Source organism: Notolepis coatsorum (genome assembly GCF_963971535.1).
Source record: "Notolepis coatsorum genome assembly, chromosome: 12".
NCBI lineage: Eukaryota > Metazoa > Chordata > Actinopteri > Aulopiformes > Paralepididae > Notolepis > Notolepis coatsorum.
Window position 1 is genome coordinate 124,437,714 of NC_140176.1, and position 22,249 is coordinate 124,459,962.

Below are 22,249 nucleotides of genomic sequence, written 5' to 3' on the forward strand. Positions count from 1 at the left end.
TTTACGACCGGTACCTCCACTCCCCCATGCTGCTATGCGGCCTGAATTTCCCCAAGGGGATCAATAAAGGATATATCTTCTCTTATCTTACATTAGGCTATAGACCATTTCACTGGAATGCTGTTGCTAGGGAACAGTTTCGACCTGTCAGTTATTAGAATGTTAATTGTTGTCACATTAAAACCACATTATAGTCTGTTAATTATTCTATGTTTGGGGTTTGATATTTCGAATGGTTGGGCCTTTTAGGTTTTGGCAGATATGTCTCACGTGATTTAATCAACTATGATCATATTAGGGCGATAAAACTCTTGGCATGTCGGACAGAAATGAGGTTTCACTTGAATCTCAGTCTACACAAGCCCTGCCCACTATATCAGTCATCTGTTCCGTCATGAGGAAGAATAGCCCCCTCAGAGGCTCCACCCACAAACATGAATAGGCTCCACCCACCAGACATAACAGAGACACTAGAATAGGCTCCACCCACCAGACATAATAACAGAGACACTAGAATAGGCTCCACCCACCAGACATAATAACAGACACTAGAATAGGCTCCACCCACCAGACATAATAACAGACACTAGAATAGGCTCCACCCACCAGACATAATAACAGACACTAGAATAGGCTCCACCCACCAGACATAATAACAGACACTAGAATAGGCTCCACCTCCCAGACATAATAACAGACACTAGAATAGGCTCCACCCACCAGACATAATAACAGACACTAGAATAGGCTCCACCCACCAGACATAATAACAGAGACACTAGAATAGGCTCCACCCACCAGACATAATAACAGACACTAGAATAGGCTCCACCCACCAGACATAATAACAGACACTAGAATAGGCTCCACCCACCAGACATAATAACAGACACTAGAATAGGCTCCACCCACCAGACATAATAACAGACACTAGAATAGGCTCCACCCACCAGACATAATAACAGACACTAGAATAGGCTCCACCCACCAGACATAATAACAGAGACACTAGAATAGGCTCCACCCACCAGACATAATAACAGAGACACTAGAATAGGCTCCACCCACCAGACATAATAACAGACACTAGAATAGGCTCCACCCACCAGACATAATAACAGACACTAGAATAGGCTCCACCCACCAGACATAATAACAGACACTAGAATAGGCTCCACCCACCAGACATAATAACAGACACTAGAATAGGCTCCACCCACCAGACATAATAACAGACACTAGAATAGGCTCCACCCACCAGACATAATAACAGACACTAGAATAGGCTCCACCCAGGGCCGCCTCAGGGGGTGTGCGAGCAGTGCGGTCGCACAGGGCCTCGCGGGAAGGGGGGCCTCGCAAAATAAATTATAAAATGTATTTTTTTTTTTTTTTTTTTTTTTGCGAGGCCCCCCTTCCCGCGAGGCCCTTTTTCATCACAGACCTAAAATCTAGTTTTGCTTATATGCTTATATATTTCACATTAGACACGTTTGTAGAATGTGTCTGACTTGTTCCTGCCTCTGCGGCTCTGCAGACTGCAGTGTTCCGGTTTCTGCGGCTTTGCTGCTCTACAGATTTTAGGATAGTGTTTCCGGGCTCTTCTCGGACACACGAGGTACAGGGATGATCTAATTCAGCGCTATTCAGAGGAGCTCGCGGATGTCTTTTCAAAAGCAGCATGGATCAGAAGAAATTACACCGTGGGCCAAGAAAGTCTCCTTCCAACTTTACCATTGATACTGCGTTATGGTGAGTTCATGCAACCTATTATATTCCCGCCGTGGATCTCTCTCTCTCTCTCTCTCTCTCTATCTGGAGCCAAACTGGTCGACTAGCTGTAGCCTGTTGTAGTATGGAGTTAGTAGCTAACGGTGTGTGGCCTGGTGTCAGCGCCTGTATTGCTTTTCTCATGTTGTAGTTTCAGTGGTAGTGCGTTAGCTAATGGTTAGCGATAGCCGGGTTGAGCTAACTGGCTAACTGATAGCATCAAAGTAACGTGCGCAGCCGGCAGCTAACGTATCAGTTAGCCTAGGCTAGAGTTAGCTGTTAGCTTGTGCTACGACCATTGACATTAGCCGTGAGAATAGCAGGGGGTTCTGGCTTATTTTTGTCCCGCCAGCGAGAGGCCTTTCGTCAACGTGGAGACCTGTGTTGCGGCCTTTCGCCCTGCGTTCCTTGGTGCAGGTAAGATTAATGAAAATGTCATGACATTACCCCACTCTTCCTTCCTTCCCCTCCCGAATGTTTTGTTAATAACGATGTTTTTTTCCAGGCAAAACATATGCTACTTCACAACATTTGGAGATACGACATGTGCTGTGTGTGAATGTCTTGGTCGTTTGTGTAGCTTGGGTAGCGTTGGGCCGTTGGCCAAAGCTGTGTGTGGCCTGGTGTCACAGTACCTGGCTAGCCTATTTAGCTGATGTCGGCCATTGGCTCCTTGCTGCTTTGGTTTCTCTGGTATAGACCCTCTTCTCTTTGGATTTAAGTGTTGATCTTTGTCCTTTTGGATCTCTCATACATGCTCTCTCTCTAACACACACACGACAAACACACATGCTCTCGCTCTCTCTCTTTCTAACACACACAGTCTGCCTATGGCGGCCTTTCTCGATGGCTAGGCTGTGCTCGCTGAGTCTGTACATAGTCAAGGATCTTCAGTCACAGTGCTCAGGTATTCTGCCACTGTGTACTCTCTGTTTAGGGCCAAATAGCATTTCAATTTCTTTCCAATGTGTCTCTCTCTCTCTCTCTCTCTCTTTGGATTTAAGTGTTGATCTTTGTCCTTTTGGATCTCTCATACATGCTCTCTCTCTAACACACACACACATGACAAACACACATGCTCTCTCTCTCTCTCTCTCTCTTTCTAACACACACAGTCTGCCTATGGCGGCCTTTCTCGATGGCTAGGCTGTGCTCGCTGAGTCTGTACATAGTCAAGGATCTTCAGTCACAGTGCTCAGGTATTCTGCCACTGTGTACTCTCTGTTTAGGGCCAAATAGCATTTCAATTTCTTTCCAATGTGTCTCTCTCTCTCTCTCTCTTTGGATTTAAGTGTTGATCTTTGTCCTTTTGGATCTGTCATACATGCTCTCTCTCTAACACACACACACACGACAAACACACATGCTCTCGCTCTCTCTCTAGTCAAGGATCTTCAGTCACAGTGCTCAGGTATTCTGCCACTGTGTACTCTCTGTTTAGGGCCAAATAGCATTTCAATTTCTTTCCAATGTGTCTCTCTCTCTCTCTCTGTACACTGTATATTGACTGTAGAACGGGAGCTCTCTCTCGCTCTCTCTCTTGCTATATGTTGACTGTATCATGCCCCGCCTCGGGCAGCGCTATTATTTAAGAATATGTTGACTGTATGAATTTTTTTTTTTTTTTAACCTTTTGGGGGGGGGGGGGGGGGGGGGGGGGGCTCGCGTTTAAATCTCGCACAGGGCCTCGCATTTCTCCCAGGCGCCCCTGGCTCCACCCACCAGACATAATAACAGACACTAGAATAGGCTCCACCCACCAGACATAATAACAGACACTAGAATAGGCTCCACCCACCAGACATAATAACAGACACTAGAATAGGCTCCACCCACCAGACATAATAACAGACACTAGAATAGGCTCCACCCACCAGACATAATAACAGACACTAGAATAGGCTCCACCCACCAGACATAATAACAGACACTAGAATAGGCTCCACCCACCAGACATAATAACAGACACTAGAATAGGCTCCACCCACCAGACATAATAACAGAGACACTAGAATAGGCTCCACCCACCAGACATAATAACAGACACTAGAATAGGCTCCACCTCCCACAGACATAATAACAGACACTAGAATAGGCTCCACCCACCAGACATAATAACAGACACTAGAATAGGCTCCACCCACCAGACATAATAACAGACACTAGAATAGGCTCCACCCACCAGACATAATAACACACACTAGAATAGGCTCCACCCACCAGACATAATAACAGAGACACTAGAATAGGCTCCACCTCCCAGACATAATAACGAAGGTTATCTTATAACCCTAGTTATATGAGTAATAGCGAGCGCTTTGCTCTATTTGAACTGTCCCTTTAATCATATCCTAAAATGAAAGCTTTCACCTTGTGTACCTGCCCACCTGCCTGACCACTCCCACATCCGCTCCTACATAAGCAGGGTCATGGCCATACTATCAGCTCCTTCCCCAGTCTTTCACCGCCGAAACGGAAGACTGTGGGGTCCTCAGTGAGTCAGAGTAAAGCGCTCGCTATTACTCATATAACTAGGGTTATAAGATAACCTTTGTTATATTTCGTTATAGCTTACGCTTTGCTCTATTGGAACACAAGAGCTGAGCAGAGCGTAAGCCCGACGGATGCACCCGCTGAGGTCCCCTACAACCATCAGAACCGGGGAGGATCCGGGCCCCCCCTAGCGGGGGACGGGAGGGAGATCAGACCCTGACTGTGCGAAGAGGGTTTAGCTCCTCAACGCACAGAGCGAGCAGACCATGGGACTTACCTTTGTTTAGAAGGGCCCGCGACTACTCAGACGCGCATCCCACACGTCACCAGGGAACGGACGTGAGCAAAACCCCCGTCACAGTCCCCAATATCGCGGGGTCGGAGTAAAAAAAACCCAACCCTGTGGCTAGTCCGTAGCAGCGGAGCGAGGAGGAGGTCCCAGCCTCAGGCCACCCCGAAAAAAGGGGCCTGGTGAGGTCTATGAGGCCGTGGCATCAAGACCCCACCAGACGGTCACTGGTGACACCACCCCCCACATCACCAGCGTATCGGAAAGGGCCTAAACCAGGTGAAGGCCCTTCCCCCCCTTGGCACGCCGCTCCGAAGCGCTCCCAAGGAGGCTTCCCCCCCACAATAACGTGGGGCCAGCCGGCGCGCCGGGGAGACAACCCTCCAAGGAGGTTGATCCCTCAATCCAGGCCGACAGGACCCAAGAGTAGAACTCGACCTGCGCCCGGAGCACTGCGGACTAGACAGGCGCCTAAGGGGCTTACTGTAAGAACAGTATCCCGGGGGAGCTCCAGTAGCTCACCGCGTATCTCGGCGCTATTTCGGCGTCGGGGACAGCCGTGCGTGTCGCGGATCTGGGGTACACGAGTTCGACTCCCGGACTCGCCGTGTTTTCTTGGAGTGTCTTTCCCCCGATCTATATCCTATTCAGCCTGTTTCTGTCGTCATGCTTGACCAGAAAAAGCGATAAACGCTAAAAAGAACCAGCTGACTGGTCAAAGTTTAAAAAAAAAAAAAAAACAGTATCCCGGCGGAAAGGGTGTTCCGGTATGCTGTGCACCATGTCAAAATTTCCACGAACCCTGACCCCGCCAATTTATTAATCCCGCGGGGTCGAGGTTCAGAGAAAGAGTTTGACACAATTGGCAGACGTCATGAAAGATGTGGGGGCATACTCTCGGGCAGCCGGGGTCAGACCCGGGCTCAACCTGAGAGTCGACTCTGCTACCAACACACCGGGGAGACAACCACCCCCCCTATGTTTATTATAACAGGAGGTGGGAGCTCCCTTAACCCACTAAGAAACCTCAGAAACACAACTGCGTGTATACACAGGCTATACAATGCAGTTCAAGCGTTTCAGGTTTAAAAAGGGTTAACCCAGGCCAACAGGTTATTGAGGGCAAAGCCCGCCCTGGGCCTGGAGGACCGGGACCTACACAGGGATGCATAGAGGAGTTGACAGAAACAGCCTCCCCGACAGCCCCCTCCCATCCCCGGTTTAACAGGGAGGGAGGGGTGAAACAAATGGAGAAGGACCAACCCCCTAACATCGTGCAAAAAGGTACAACACAGTATGGACCAATGCATGCCACTGTTGAGGGCAACTCGAGGTGACATGTATATGACGCACACATCCATGACATCACCCCCTGTGACGTCCGGCCCGACCTGGCATTTTGCCCCCGGGGAAACAGAACCTGTCTGCGCCCCGGCGGACAACGGGTTAAACTGACGTCGCGTGCCCTAGTCACGCTGCCGCCCCCAGTCCTAAGAGGGGGGTAGGTACGCGTGTCGATCCAAAACATCACAGAGGGCGCCACCAAGACGGGTCAGTACGCGAACGCACTGCTCTTGGTGGCCCACCCAAAGGCGTGAACCCCCCCCTGCCAGTCTTTGATCTACTCTGTCATCTCCCCCCGGAGATGTACGTGAGCCGTCGAGTCTAACCTAGTGCACTGGCGCTCGGTAGAGACAAAAAATCTCCTTCCCAGCCGACCGCATAAAAAACGCAGTTTTTACGATGTTGGGCAACGCAGGCGCTCCCGGACCCACAAAGCATATTCAATCATTGAAAAAACACCCTGGGCCAGCGCTGATCGGTCTCGTAAGACCATACGCTGATTTCATAAAACAGCGTATATGCTCGCAAAGAACCCGAGAACAGTGACTGTGAATTTCTAACAAGAAAGAGCCTCACAACGTTTTCCCCTTGCTGTCTGGGACGAGCAGCAGGGAGCCGTCTACAAAAGACAGACACGGGTCCTCACATGACGAGCCGGGGAATAACAACCGCGTCAATTCTGCTCTTTGTGTAAGAGGGGAAGACAGCGGTTTTCCCAGAGAGACCTCAACGTGAGTAAAACAATTGCAAAAAGGTTCATGTAACACATTGGACCAAGACTCTCTGAGGAGGAGGCTCTGAAACTCCCTCAGGAGGAGACTCTGAAAACTCTGAGGAGGCTCTCACACTGAGAGGGAGGTTCTGAAACTTAGAGGAGGCTCTGAAACTCCCTGAGGAGGAGACTCTGAAACTCCCTGAGGAGGAGGCTCTGACCCAATATACACTACTGGCAGGGAGCAGAGTAGAAGACAAATTGTCTCTACTCCATTGCATCACCTATCCTTTACAATGACAGTAGTCTGTAGTACAGGCCCTGTAACTCACGGACATGTCTCTCGGCCAGCAAGAAAAAGCTCCTGTGACATTTTCAAATGGCCGGGGGAAACCCGTGTCCCACCTATCCTGATTTGGTGTGGGAGACAGGAACCCCCCCCCCATGACGAGAGAGACCTCGACAGGTAGACTGATAGGTAGAAGGCACAACCTCTCGGCCAATCAGTTTCGTAAGGATATAACTTTATCCGGGAGGGCGGAGGTTTATTTTATCCACCCCCTCACCACCTCACCCCTGATACGACACCAAAAGAAAGCAGAGCCGTGACACCAGGTGCATGGCGCGCCAGATGAATGCACATACTTACCTGTAGAGTAAAAGCTTTACATCATGCACGCCAGCCACAGCCGTTAACCTCGTTTGTGTAAAAAAACTGGCTTTATCCACGGCTCTGGCTTATGTGTGAAAACTCGCCACCCGTTATTTTTATCATTACCCTTAACACTTTCAGTGCCGGCCATTAACATGGTAAAGCATGGTTAAATGCCACCACCCACTTCAATGATACAGATGCAGCACTGAAAATTCAAACCTCTTCTGCTGCTGGTCTGCTGCTCCTCTGCCTCTATAGAACTAGCACTCAGGTGTTATATTTCGGGGGATGGTGACTAGCTCCCAAAGTGAACAAAGGGAGGGTACTTAACTTAAGTGCAGCCCCAGGGAGGGGGTCGGGGGCTACTGCCCTCAGACCCCCAAGATTATTTGTATATGGGCAGTCTGACTTGGGGTACTGCCCATATATTAGTGTTGCAATGCATGATAAGTAAACAGTGAAAAAAGCGAAGGAATCGGATGGAGCTGGGGCGTTTGGGACGAATACAAATGTAAGATGAAAATCTCCCCAGCCTGTGGGAGGCAGTGGAGGTGTGACCTCTGGCCTGGTCCAGAACAATAGGAGTCACAACATCAGTTTGGAGTGGAGTGGTGGAGGAGTGGCAGAGGAGCAGTAGAGGTTTGATGTTTCAGTGCTGGATCTGTAGCGTTGTGAACGCATAATCTCTGTCTTAAATTATGGCTATGTGTCTAATCTGCCCGTCATTATCAATGACTTGTTTGCAGTCAACATTGTCGAAACGGATTGTTTTTGAATCGCTTCATTTCCGTTTTATAGCATTTTGAAAAGCCCTCGTTTTCAAGGAAAATATAAAGATTCCGTGATAAAAGGCATTTACTGGAATATTCTGGAATACACAAACTGACATTTTTCGGCCTATTAAATGAATCGTTTTCAAATAAACGCTAGATTATCGATAGTATATGTATACTTATGCACGCTATAGAAGCGGGCTGAAATATCGATTATCTCATTTCCTGATCACTCGCACAGCCACACACACACATACACGCATAGGGCAAACGCTGATATATAGGTGAAGATAGCTCCGATTATCCCAAGACTGGTAAAATAAATTCCTTACCTCAGATCAGATGTTATCCAAAAAGATTATTCCAATTCCTGATCGCCATTCCAAATATCGATTGCGTTTATTGATTCAGCATTGGGTACTGTAAATGCATAATCCACGCGTTTTCCGGGCCGGCGATCACAATGGATTCTTCAGTTGGCTCGACGGAAAAAGTAAAATGAGGAAACTGGCCCACCCCCCTTCAGCAGTCTAAAGTAATGGGGTGCAGTTACACAGGGAGAGACGATAGGGGGCGGTATCTTCCCAATTGAGCTCAGAGAGTCTGCAACACTAACCTGAGGCTCGATTGATGAAATATGAATTCAAATCGCCAATAAAAAAAAATACGACAAACAAACGCTATATAGCATTGGCGGGCACTCAACGGTCGGCATGAACTAACGACAACGTGTGGCTGGCATCCAAAGCTTTAAGCAAGAAAAAATATCAAGCTAAAGAGAGGGACTCAAGGCCCTTGGTCATATGCCACTATGTACAACTCTGTAGGTTAACACCCAGCCAGTTGTGGACTCAATGCTACGTTTACCTAAACGTTACATGAAACACACACACAACTTCTCATCATACAATAAAAAAAAACAGTTCACTTTTACTCGCGTAAGAAGAACGCTGTTTTTAAGTAGAGAGAAAGACATAAGCCTTGGCCAAGTGCTAGAACTTACAAGCCTTGCTAAGCTATACAAAATAGCGAAATAAAACTGCACAACACTCTAAGCAAGAAAACGCAACCCCAGCATTTGTAGCTGTGAGTTCACACAGCACACGTCGTATCTCCCAAAATGCAGTGAAGTAACACACGTTTTGTTAAACAAAAACATTGTTATTAACCAAAAACATTCGGGAGGGGGAGGGAGTGGGGCATAGTGTAATGTCCTACGGACTCCTACCTGACCACCGGACGCAGGATGAATGGCTGCAACAACAGGCTGGTCCACCATGTTGACGAGGCCTCTCGCTGGCGGGGCCAGAAGCAGCGACGGCTGGAGCCTCGCTCCGGCGCGACGCCCACATCCTGCGGCCGGTCACGGTGCAGGCCGACGACATCTTCTGCCAGAGATGACGCAGAGTCAGAGTGCTCAGGGCCCGCTACTTCCCCACGGCTAACGCCAACGGTTTAGCACAAGCTAAAAGCTAACGTTTCTAGCGTTAACGTAGTAGCAAGCTAACGGCTTAGCCTAACAGCTACCTGGCTAACAGTTAGCTCTTACCGGCTATCGATAGCCACCAGCTAACGCAGTAGCAAGCTAAAGCAGCTACTACTGAAGCTGTGTAACGTGAGGAATAGTGATACAGGCCAACACTTCAGACAGCCGACTGTCTCCTTCTTTTTATCCAAAAGAAAAAGGGGAAGGCAACACACGTCCCTCTCACAGAACGGTGTTACCAGATACAAGCTCGTTGTACGCGGGCTGCAGCCGTCTTGAGCTCGGAGATATTCTCCTAATGAAACACTGAGCTTGCATTCTCCGTGCCGGGTGCTTTCGTCTTGAAAAGCGGGGCCAGCGCGGTGGCAGAGGGTATCCGTCTTCAGAGACCGGGGACTTGAACCGCAGACTCGGAATCACGGCCCCAGGAAAACAAAGCTACGAACTCTCTGAGGAGGAGCACTGTTTTATCGTAGGGCATCAAACAAGAACCCCCTCCACACCGCTATGGAGAGGCAACGAAGGGCTTCTTGCTTGGAGCCGACCTTACGCAAGCTGCGCAGTTGCCCCCCCGCACAACTGACACACCTGAGGCTCGCGTCGCAAAATAACACCCGCCCTAGAGAGACCGTCAGCTCTCTTAGCCTCTCGCCTCTCGCGGCATAGTATCCAGCTGCACAGCCGGAGCACAACGCCGGTGGGGGAACTGCGAAGCGCCGGTGGAGGTCCGAATGATCGTCATCTGTGGGCGGCTAGGTGGTGTAATGGGCAAGGCGCTCGCCACCAATGAAGGAGACGCTGGGTTTGAGCCCAGCTCTCCGCATTGCTATCAGCTTGGCTGGTCGTTCATACTAGTACAATTGGCAGTATTAGGGGGTGGGAAGCTGAAGTAATAGGAAAAAAATAATCCAATAATCTCATCGCCATTCCAGTTATCCACAGCGATCGTGCCTCCGACGTTATTGGGCATTGCTCTTCAGCGGGCGGGCGGGGTCAGTTGTCCAAGCCATCCCTAGAAGCGTGTGTTTTGCCGGAGTGTTTAGGACCCGCCCCCACGCCGCAGCTCAGTATAGAAAATAAACGAATCCGTTTCTAACGGGGTGCATTACTGGCCGAAGGCGTTAGAGGGCGGTAGTCTGCCAGCTCAGACACACTCAGAACAGTATGCACAAGGTGCCCCGCTGAATTATGAATGGATATAGATAATAAAAGAAATACCGTGACAGAAACGTAGTTCTACGTTTCCGGCACTCAACGATCGGATGACAGAAACGTAGTTCTACGTGAACGGCACTGAAAGTGTTAAAGGGACAGTTCAAAGCGTGAGCTATAATGAAATATAACGGAGACACTAGAATAGTCTCCACCTCCCAGACATAATAACAGAGACACTAGAATAACATTGCAATAGGCTGAACAACCAACAGATAAAAAACAACACAACAGTTAATTGTAGACATTGAGTGATTATTATCGAACCTGGTTTTCATTTGTCTTTTTCTTTGAATCTTTCTCTCCTTTAGCTCAATGATGCAAGGATCCAGCAGCCACAAGAGCATCGAGCTCTCAGGCAACCCTGTGCTCCGGCTGTACTACACCTCCAAGGTACACACACACACACACACACACACACACACACACACACACACACACACACACACACACAACCCTGTGCTCCGGCTGTACTACACCTCCAAGGTACACACACACACACACACACACACACACACACACACACACACACACACACACACAACCCTGTGCTCCGGCTGTACTACACCTCCAAGGTACACACACACACACACACACACACACACACACACACACAACCCTGTGCTCCGGCTGTACTACACCTCCAAGGTACACACACACACACACACACACACACACACACACACACACACACAACCCTGTCCTCCGGCTGTACTACACCTCCAAGGTACACACACACACACACACACACACACACACACACACACACACACACACACCCTGTACTACACCTCCAAGGTACACACACACACACACACACACACACACACACACCCTGTACTACACCTCCAAGGTACACACACACACTCACACACACACACACACACACACACACACACACACACACACACACACACACAACCCTGTCCTCCGGCTGTACTACACCTCCAAGGTACACACACACACACACACACACACACACACACACACACAACCCTGTCCTCCGGCTGTACTACACATCCAAGGTACACACACACACACACACACACACACACACACACACACACACACCCTGTCCTCCGGCTGTACTACACATCCAAGGTACACACAGAGACACACACACACACCCTGTACTACACCTCCAAGGTACACACAGAGACAGACACACACACACACAACCCTGTACTATACCACCAAGGTACACACACACACACACCCTGTACTACACTTCCAAGGTACACACAGAGACACACACACACACACACACACACACGCACACACACACACACACCCTGTACTACACCTCCAAGGTACACACAGACACACACACACACACACACACACACATCCTGTACTACACCTCCAAGGTACACACAGACACACACACACACACACACACATCCTGTACACATACGAATTCCAATCTGGCTTCAGAACGTCCCACTCCACTGACACATGCCTTCTCTATTTGAACGACCACATCAAACAAGAGGTGGACGCGGGCAAATACTGCGGAAAGCCTTCGACACTGTCAATCACACCATTCTGATTGACAAGCTAAAAGCAATTGGTTTTGATAGTCTTATCAGTGAGCTGGATGCAATCCTACCTGGAGGGGAGAGAACAGATGGTGGAGGTAAACGGTACCCTATCCCCCCCCCCCCCCCCTCACAGTGAGCTGTGGTGTTCCACAAGGAAGCATACTAGGACCTTTACTGTTCCTAATTTATGCAAATGACATGTCATCAGCTTGTGACTGCAACTTGTTCCTGTTTGCGGACGACTCAGCCCTGCTGGTCTCTGACAAGAACAAGTTACAGGTTGAAAAAACCCTCAGCTCTGAACTCGGCAGAATCTGCACCTGGCTTGCTGATAACAAACTATCATTACACATGGGCAAAACAGAGTCCATTCTCTTCGGATCAAATAACAAACTCAGCAAGACCGACGGCTTCTCAGTTACAGTGGGTGACAATATTGTCACAAGGAAAGATGAATTTACCTACCTGGGTTCCATCCTAGAGGCAAATCTTTCCTGTGACAAAATGGCATCCAATGTAATAAAAAAAAAGTCAACCAACAAACTAGATTCTTGTACCGGATCTCCTCTCTGGTAAACAAGAATACCCTGAAGACTCTGGCAGGAGCACTCATTCAAGGGTACTACGACTATGCTTGCACCTCATGGTACCAAAGCACCTCAAAGGCCCTAAAAACAAGATTGCAAACATCACAAAACAAACTGGTCAGAGTACTACTTCACCTTACTCCTAGAACCCACCTCACCCCTGCCCACTTTGACTACCTAGGATGGCTTAGAGTAGACGACAGAGTACAGCTACTTGCAATGGGCCTGGTCTACAAGATACACTACACCACTAAGATACCCATGTACATGTCAAAATACTTCCCAAAGGTCAGTGAATTCCACGACCACAACGCCAGAGGGAGCTCCACAAATCATGTTAAACCCAGATTCGGCTCAAACAAGGGACTAAACACATTTCGCAATTATGCCACAACAATGTGGAACGCCCTACCCACAGCCGTAAAGGAATGTGAATCCCTACCCACCTTCAAAACCACTCTCAAAGAACACCTACGGGAGGCTGCAATTCGAAACTGGCCACCGTAAATGTCCAAACCGCAATAATCGATACGATTTGGCCGTTGTTTATGATTATACAAACCGGAAATGGATTTAGGAGATCGCCGTCAAATAAGTGGGATCTTTTTCCTCCAGTCTCATCGTCGAACGGTAAGAGGACACTGACGTCATTTTCAGCGCGTTTGTTTATTATTATCCATGCAAACTGCTCTGCTCAATATGTCACCCATACTACATAAAGCATTTACAGACGATCACGGAATTATAAACGACCCCCCCCCTGTTCATCCGCGCATGATCAGTCATAACGTTTAGGATCATGTACAGTTGAAATTTTTAATATAGCGTGTATCGCCAACAAACGGCATTTGATCATCTAATATATGCGTTTATGCCTATATCTCACGTTCTAGGAATTACTGCAGAAAACGATAAAAACATATTTATATTCTAGACGGTATTTTCGTATGAATCTATTAATGAAAAAGTAAAACGTTCCTACATCCTGAACGATAGATAATCGATGTTGAATGGGCCATAGTAATGTCAATTTAGCAATACAATTTAAAAAGTTATAGCCCTGCAAAGAAGGTGAACATCTCCATAGGCTTACAGTGCTGGCAGAGAGTGGTATAAGATGCTCAAATTACGTGGCAGGGAATGTGTTAACAATTGTGTGTATTGAGCCGTACTGTATTGTACCCATTCTGCAATCTGTTAATAAAGTTTTCAATCAATCAATCAATCCCCCCCCTCTCGCTCTCTCTCTCTATCCCTCTCTCTCTCCCCCCCTCTTTCTCTTCCCCCCCCCCTCCCCCCCTCTCTCCCCCCCCCCCCCTCTCTCTCTCTCTCCCCCTCTCTCTCCCCTCTCTCTCCCCCCCTCTCTCTCCCTCCCCCCCTCTCTCTCTCCCCCCTCCCCCTCTCTCCCCCCCCCCTCTCTCTCCCCCCCCCCTCTCTCTCTCCCCCCCCTCTCCCTCTCCCCCCTCTCTCCCTCTCTCCCCCCCTCTCTCTCTCTCCCCTCTTCCCCCCTCTCTCTCTCTCCCCCCTCCCCCTCTCTCTCTCCCCCCTCCCTCTCTCTCCCCCCCCCTCTCTCTCTCTCCCTCCCCCCCTCTCTCTCCCCCCTCCCCCTCTCTCTCTCTCCCCCCTCTCCCCCCTCGCCCCCTCTCTCTCTCCCCCCCTCTCTCTCCCTCCCCCCCTCTCTCTCTCCCCCCTCCCCCTCTCTCTCCCCCCCTCTCTCTCCCCCTCTCTCTCTCCCCCCCTCTCTCTCCCCCCTCTCTCCCTCTCTCCCCCCCCCTCTCCCTCTCCCCCCTCTCTCCCTCTCTCCCCCCCCTCTCTCTCTCTCCCCTCTTCCCCCCTCTCTCTCTCTCCCTCCCTCCCCCCCTCTCTCTCCCCCCTCCCCCTCTCTCTCTCCCCCCTCCCTCTCTCTCCCCCCCCTCTCTCTCTCCCTCCCCCCCTCTCTCTCCCCCCTCCCCCTCTCTCTCTCTCCCCCCTCTCCCCCCCTCGCCCCCTCTCTCTCCCCCCCTCTCTCTCCCTCCCCCCCTCTCTCTCCCCCCTCCCCCTCTCTCTCCCCCCCCTCTCTCTCCCCCTCTCTCTCTCCCCCCCTCTCTCTCCCCCCTCTCTCCCTCTCTCCCCCCCCTCTCCCTCTCCCCCCTCTCTCCCTCTCTCCCCCCCTCTCTCTCTCTCCCCTCTTCCCCCCTCTCTCTCTCTCCCTCCCTCCCCCCCTCTCTCTCCCCCCTCCCCCTCTCTCTCTCCCCCCTCCCTCTCTCTCCCCCCCCTCTCTCTCTCCCTCCCCCCCTCTCTCTCCCCCCTCCCCCTCTCTCTCTCTCCCCCCTCTCTCCCCCTCCCCCTCTCTCTCCCCCCTCCCTCTCTCTCCCCCCCCCTCTCTCCCCCCTCTCTCTCCCCCCTCTCTCTCCCCCCTCCCCCTCTCTCTCCCTCCCCCTCTCTCTCTCTCCCCCCCTCCCCCTCTCTCTCCCCCCCCCCCCCTCTCCCCCCCCCTTCCCTCTCTCCCCCCCCCCCCCTCTCCCCCCTCCAGCCGGTGCTGTTCGTCATGTGCATGGGGAATGAGCTCTTCTTCTGTCTGCTCTACGTGTTCCATCACATGGAGGAACCAGCTGGTGAGTCTGTCTGTAGAGCCACTGCTCTCTGGTCACAAAGCTAGCATCACAGCTAGGCTCGCTGGTCCGTATCCACTTCCATTCATTTGTGCTAAGCTAGGCTAGCTTGCAATCAAATGGATTTCACCATTGAAATCGATGCAAATTGTACAGCATATTCAGCTAGTGTTTTAGTCACCAAGTTGCGTTTTGAAAAGTCATAACATGATTTGCAGACGCGCTTGAGACTTCTATTTTCTTTTCACATATAGAACAACATTAAAACAAATGCATGTGTTTACTTTATATATGACCCACTATAGCATGAGGACATGTGTTTATTTATGACCCACTATAGGGAGGTGTAGTGGTTACGTCATTTTCGTTTTTTCCTGTTCCACCCTCTGTTCCACTTAATGTATTTCCTCATTGACCATTTCTAAATCGGCTCATTTTAGATAAATAAAGCATTAACGTTGGCATGGTGTACCTTTCTGTGCGTATTTATCCACAATCTATAGCTCAACATGAAAATATTCGCAATTAATCGTAAAGGTAGCAAAATAACATTTAGGTTTTCATTCGCTGGGAAACTACACTGCTATTTGGCGCTGCTGACTGACGTCACCACAGCGTAGCCTCCTGCCTGTAGTCAGTCACAGACCTAGGATCAGATTTCCCTTACATTCCATAAGCTTAACAATTCGTACAATGGGAAAATAACAGACCCTGAATCTGTGGCTAGTATCTGTTTCACCCAACACTAGTGCTCCGGTGATCATAGCCATTTATCTCTAAAGCTAACCACTATTTGTAAAAGCCACAACCACATTACCATATTTGTATTTATAATTTAAATCGTATAACGTTATTTCGCTGCATATTAAATCACTGTAAATACTAATGTAAAATCATTGTTTCGTTGTACATATTGTGTATAGCTTATAACGTTATTGTTTTTTACATGACGTTAGTAGCTAGCTAGCTTGCTAGCCGGCATTCCCGAAACTCCTAACATGCCCGATTAAAAATGGTTCTCTCCTCTTTCTATACCTTTGTCCTCACAAACAAAGTATTCTGCCAGGGAACTTATGGACACAACAGTAGTAGTAGTAGTAGTTATAAGGTTTTTGAGCTTGTAACGTTAGTTAGCTATGGTGGTATGAACGGGCCGTGACGTGTAGCTTGCTAGCCGGCATGATGCGTGCAGTGCTTGCCCCACAGGTCTGAGAAGAGGACCTGCACATTTTACTCGTTCCCGAAACTCCTCTACATGCCCCAATTTAAAATGGTTCATGACAGTAGACATTGCTAACGTCTAGTACGTTTAGCGAGGTAATCTTAACGTTAGCTAGCTAGCTAACTTGATATCAGCTTGCCGTGACGTTGTTTGGCGACAGCCTAACAGGCTGCCTACTGGCTACTGAACAACAGGCTGTGTTCTACTGGTGAATGTAGTTCTTTTTTTTACAACAAATTAAATACCTCATAACTACCTTTATTTCAACCAAAAATTCTTAAACAATAATGTTAGTGGTAGAAGGGAACTCATTTTGTGCAAAAATGGAAAGCTTGCCAATGTTCATGCGGCAGAATTGTTACAATAGCCGATAATAAATTTTCCCAATGATGAAACCCTGTACGGGTGGAACAACCAGTGACATCAGACTACACCTCCCTATAGCATAGGGGTGTAACGGTACACAAAAACCACGGTTCGGTACGTACCTCGGTTTGTATTTTATTTTTTTATATTATTTTTTAAACAAACACATAAACAAACATGACAACACACGATAAGATATACAAGCATTAGTTGTCAGAGCACATCCAATGAGATCACATTTTAGTTAATTGTCTTATATAAGATATACCCCTAATACCTGTTATCTAAAACCCTACACACATATGCTCCAGCTCGAACCCCCCCCTCCCGGACCCCACCTTGAGAAGTACCTCCACTATCCCTCGCACCTAACCAGACACTACCATTATAAGCTAGCTTTTATTCTCTCCACCACTTCTAACCACATTGACATTTTGGATTCATTGAGACCCAGAATTCTTGCTGTAGATATTTCTTGATAAATCACATCGAGATATGTAAGAAACCAAACTTTACGGCAAATTTTTTCCGGTTGAAACCAGCGTGATGCGATCAGCTTTTTAGCTACTGTGATACCCGATAAATAAATACGTACCTCGGTTTGGAAGTCACGGTTCTGTACGGGTTTTCGGTACAGTGGGGGAAAGTTTGGCTTTCCATGTTCCACTCAGGGGTAGTGTGCAAGCATGAGGACATGTGTTTATTTATGACCCACTATAACATGAGCAATTATGGTAGAAAAGGGTAACCACTGCGCTCAGACAGGTGCGTAGTCCAATATTAATTATGCAAAAAAGGGAGGTAGGGACCGCACTCGGAATATCGTTGTTTTTTATTTTCAAAGGACACAAAACGTTTTCAGCCATCCGGCCTTCATCAGTGTGTAAATGACAACTGTGACAAACATAACTTAAGTAGGCTGTACTTGACACCAGGTGGGAACAATCGGCAATCAGTTAACAGTTAACAGGCTAGGTTGACGTCATGATTGGTAGCAGGGCTAGATTGACAAGTAGAATACATAATATCAAAATATCACAATATCACATAAATGTGTATGATGGTAATATATGAAAACACCAAATTGATACATATTACAATATTTACAGACCTGTATGGAAATAAAAAAAGACAGTACATTGGGGTGCATCAGGTTGTTAAACCGTTCATTAAACAGTGTACTAGTTTTTCTCTCTCATACAGTAGATAACTTAGGGTAGCATCTATAGGAATGGAGCCAAAATTTGGACTCTTCATTCATCCCAGATGGAATACATCGATTTGAGCCGATGTCAATACAATATATAATTTAATTTACAACTCTGTATGGAACAAAAAACAGTACATTGGGGGTATCAGGTTGTAAGACCGTTCAGTGTACTATTTTTTTGTTTATACAGTAGATAACTTATGATAGCTAGAGGAATGGAGTCAAATTGAACTCTTCATTCATCCCAACTGGATACATAGATTTGAGCCGATGAATCCATACACATTCTCGTTGCAAAAGCAGTTGTTCATGGTTGCCACCTCTTCTATTAAGAAAAACCATCTCTAGACCTATGCACTTGAGGTCATTAATTTTATGATCCATTTCGTTAAAATGTCGTGCCACAGGGGAATTAATGTCAGTCCGCTTTATATTGCTTCTGTGTTCGTTCAATCTGATTTTTAATTTGCGGGATGTCTGTCCAATATAGTATTTTTTACATGGGCAGAATAATAGATAAATTATGTGTGTGGAATTACATGTTATTAGCGATCTGATCTTGTAATTCTTCCCGGTGTGGGAGTCGTGAAATGTGTTTGTTTTGATCATGTGGCTGCAAGATGTGCATGATCTACATGGGAAGCTTCCATGAATAAAAGGTTCTGGCTTTGAATACGAGTCCGCTCTGACAAGGCGGTCCTTCAGGTTTGTAGCTCTTTTATGTGTAAAACGTGGAGGGTGTTGGAAGCGATCATTTAACGTTCTATCCGATGATAGAATGTGCCAGTGTTTCATGACTGTGGACTTGATAACGTAACTAAATGGATCATAAGTAAGGACATAATTAATGGTGCCTGGTGTTCTGTTTCTTTCTTTCTTTCTTTCGGAATAGTTCTTTTCTTTCGATTTGGTTTACTGTGGCCATGGCAGAGTTAAGACACTGCTTTGGGTAGCCCTTTTCATCAAAACGTCCCAACATATTTTCACTTTCGGAGTGAAACTCCTCCTGGGAGCTACAGATACGTTTGAGTCTGTATAGTTGACTTACAGGCAGGCTTTTCTTTAAAGGCACTGGGTGGTGACTAGAAAACTGTAGGAGATTGTTTTTATCCGTTGGTTTTCTGTAGATAGTTGTGGCAATTAGGTTATTAATTTTAGTTAGTTTAACATCTAGGAAGTGAATGGATTCTCGGCTCTTTTCCATACTAAAAGTGATGGATTCTACACAAGAGTTCAAATATGACAAAAAGGATGACAGCTCTATTTCGTTTCCTGACCAGACCATGAAAACATCATCGATAAATCGAACAAAATATTTGATATGGGGTCCATATAACACATTGTTGTAAATGAAGTCCTCCTCGAACTTACCCATAAATAAACACGCATAGGCGCATGCGGATGGGGATCCCATAGCAGACCCATATTCCTGTTGGTAATAGGTATTTTCAAACATAAATACATTTCTATTCAATGTAAATTTCATCAGTTCCATGATAAATTCATGTGGGGGCGTTTGGTCTGGGTGTTTCCTTAGGAAATGGTTCAAAGCTTCTAGACCAAGGTTGTGGTTAATGTTGGAATATAGCGAAGTAACGTCTAGGGTTACAAGGATATCACTGTCACCAATATTTCTGACTCAGTCTAGTTTAGATAGAAAATCAGAGGTATCTTTTATATACGAGGGAAGTTTCCAAACCAGTGGTTGGATGTGGTAGTCTACAAACTTGGAGGCATTCTCTGTGAGTGACCCTCTCCCCGATATTATAGGTCGGAGTGGAGGGTCGTTTGGGCATTTGTGCACCTTGGCTAAACCATAGATGACCGGTGTGATAGGGAACTCGTCCACCAGGAATTTTGCTTCTTTTGCAGTGACCCATTTATTTTCTTCAGCTCTTTTGATTATCTGTTTCAATTCTAGGTTGTAGTTATTCCTGGGATTCAGTAAAATTCTCTTATAATATTTGGTGTCAGTTAACATCTCTTTGATTTTTTCACTGTATCTAGGCGTATCCATTATAGAGATTCCACCGCCTTTGTCACAAGCCTTAATGGTGATATTTCTATTCTTGGCTAGTTGGTCTGCAGCCTTTCTTTCGGTTTGAGAGAAGTTTTTTCTCTTGCTATTAATCAGTTGTTCGCTTTCCACAAACTGATTTTCAACTTCATCCTCTACCAGTCTACAAAAAGCATTAATAGAGTGATTGTTGACCATAGGGTTGAAAGTACTTTTGGGTCTGAACACTTTAACACTGGGATCTGGTACATACAGGTCTGTAAATATTGTAATATGTATCAATTTGGTGTTTTCATATATTACCATCATACACATTTATGTGATATTGTGATATTTTGATATTATGTATTCTACTTGTCAATCTAGCCCTGCTACCAATCATGACGTCAACCTAGCCTGTTAACTGTTAACTGATTGCCGATTGTTCCCACCTGGTGTCAAGTACAGCCTACTTAAGTTATGTTTGTCACAGTTGTCATTTACACACTGATGAAGGCCGGATGGCTGAAAACGTTTTGTGTCCTTTGAAAATAAAAAACAACGATATTCAGAGTGCGGTCCCTACCTCCCTTTTTTCCACTATAACATGAGGACATGTGTTTATTTATGACCCACTATAACATGAGGACATGTGTTTATTTATGACCCACTATAACATGAGGACATGTGTTTATTTATGACCGACTATAACATGAGGACATGTGTTTATTTATGACCCACTATAACATGAGGACATGTGTTTATTTATGACCCACTATAACATGAGGACATGTGTTTATTTATGACCCACTATAACATGCGGACATGTTTATTTATGACCCACTATAACATGAGGACATAATATGTGCTCCAATGAGCTCCCATTCTAGTTTTGGTTATGTGGTCAAATTGTCTCTCCCCCCTCTCTCTTTCTCTCTCCCCCTCTCCCTCCCGCCCTCTCTCCCTCCTCTCTCCCCCCCTCTCCCTCCCCCCTCCCTCTCTCCTCTCTCCCCCTCTCCCCCCCTCTCCCTCCTCCCCCCTCCCTCCCCCTCCCTCCCCCTCTCCTCCCCCCTCTCTCCCCCCCTCTCTCTCCTCTCTCTCTCCTCCCCCTCTCCTCCCCCTCTCTTCCCTCCTCTCTCTCCCCCCCTCCCTCCCCCCCTCTCCCTCCACCCTCCCTCCCCCTCTCCTCCCCCCTCTCTCTCCCTCCTCTCCTCCCCCCTCTCTCCCTCTCCTCTCCCCCCCCTCTCTCTCCCTCCTCTCCTCCCCCCCCTCTCCTCCCTCTCTCCCCTCCCCCCTCTCCCTCCTCTCTCCCTCTCCCCTCCTCTCTCCCCCTCCCCCCTCTCCCCCCCTCCCCCTCCCCCCCCCAGCATGGCTGTACTGGCTGCAGGGGGTCTGTGCAGTGATCTCCTTCTCGAAGGCCGGCATCAGCGTCCTGCACCTCATCACCGCCTCCAAGAACATGGCTGCCATCGACCTGGCCGAGCGGGAGGCCAAGGCCAAGGCCCAGTGAGGGGGGGGGAGAGATAGAGGGGGGGGGGAACCACAGCACCAAATCCACCCTCAGCCCCTCCTCATGCTGTTCATTATTGATGACCCGTGTTCTTGTTGCATTGTTTTTAGATTTGTCCCGACAGGAAGTTGAACTTGTACTTCCTGGTTAGCATTCCTACTGTAGTCGACCTGAGACGCACTGAACCCAAAGCAGGACCACAAAGCGTTAGGCAGCGTGCCTACATTCCTCTTTAGGTGGTCTCAGTGAGCATGCCTATCTCCATGGTTGTCAGATCTGATGTGCTCTGAGCAGAGTGGGGGCTTGACTTGAGGCTGGGGTTGAAGTAGGACTGGGCAGTATGTGTATTTATCCTATATAATTTATGTGCGTTATCTAATCATGTGTTTTTATACATATATTGTGAGTTATGATACACTATTTTGTTGTCTAAATTAATGACTGCATATATTAAGTGTGATGATTATGTGAAATATTTTAGAACGTACAATC

The 22,249-nt window shown here is 47.7% G+C and overlaps 1 protein-coding gene across 1 annotated transcript in view; it reads left to right on the plus strand.

Annotated features, from left to right (window-relative positions):
• cdipt (CDP-diacylglycerol--inositol 3-phosphatidyltransferase (phosphatidylinositol synthase)) overlaps nt 1–21,757 on the plus strand; it is a gene marked incomplete at its 3' end in the record, with an annotated part of 66,729 nt that extends 44,972 nt beyond the window's left edge. The window contains exons 4-6 of the mRNA XM_084326195.1: nt 11,046–11,127; nt 15,375–15,456; nt 21,615–21,757. Of these exons, the coding sequence (XP_084182321.1) occupies nt 11,046–11,127; nt 15,375–15,456; nt 21,615–21,757 (307 nt within the window). The remainder of the gene's footprint in view (nt 1–11,045; nt 11,128–15,374; nt 15,457–21,614) is intronic.
• Nucleotides 21,758–22,249: the final 492 nt, after the last annotated feature.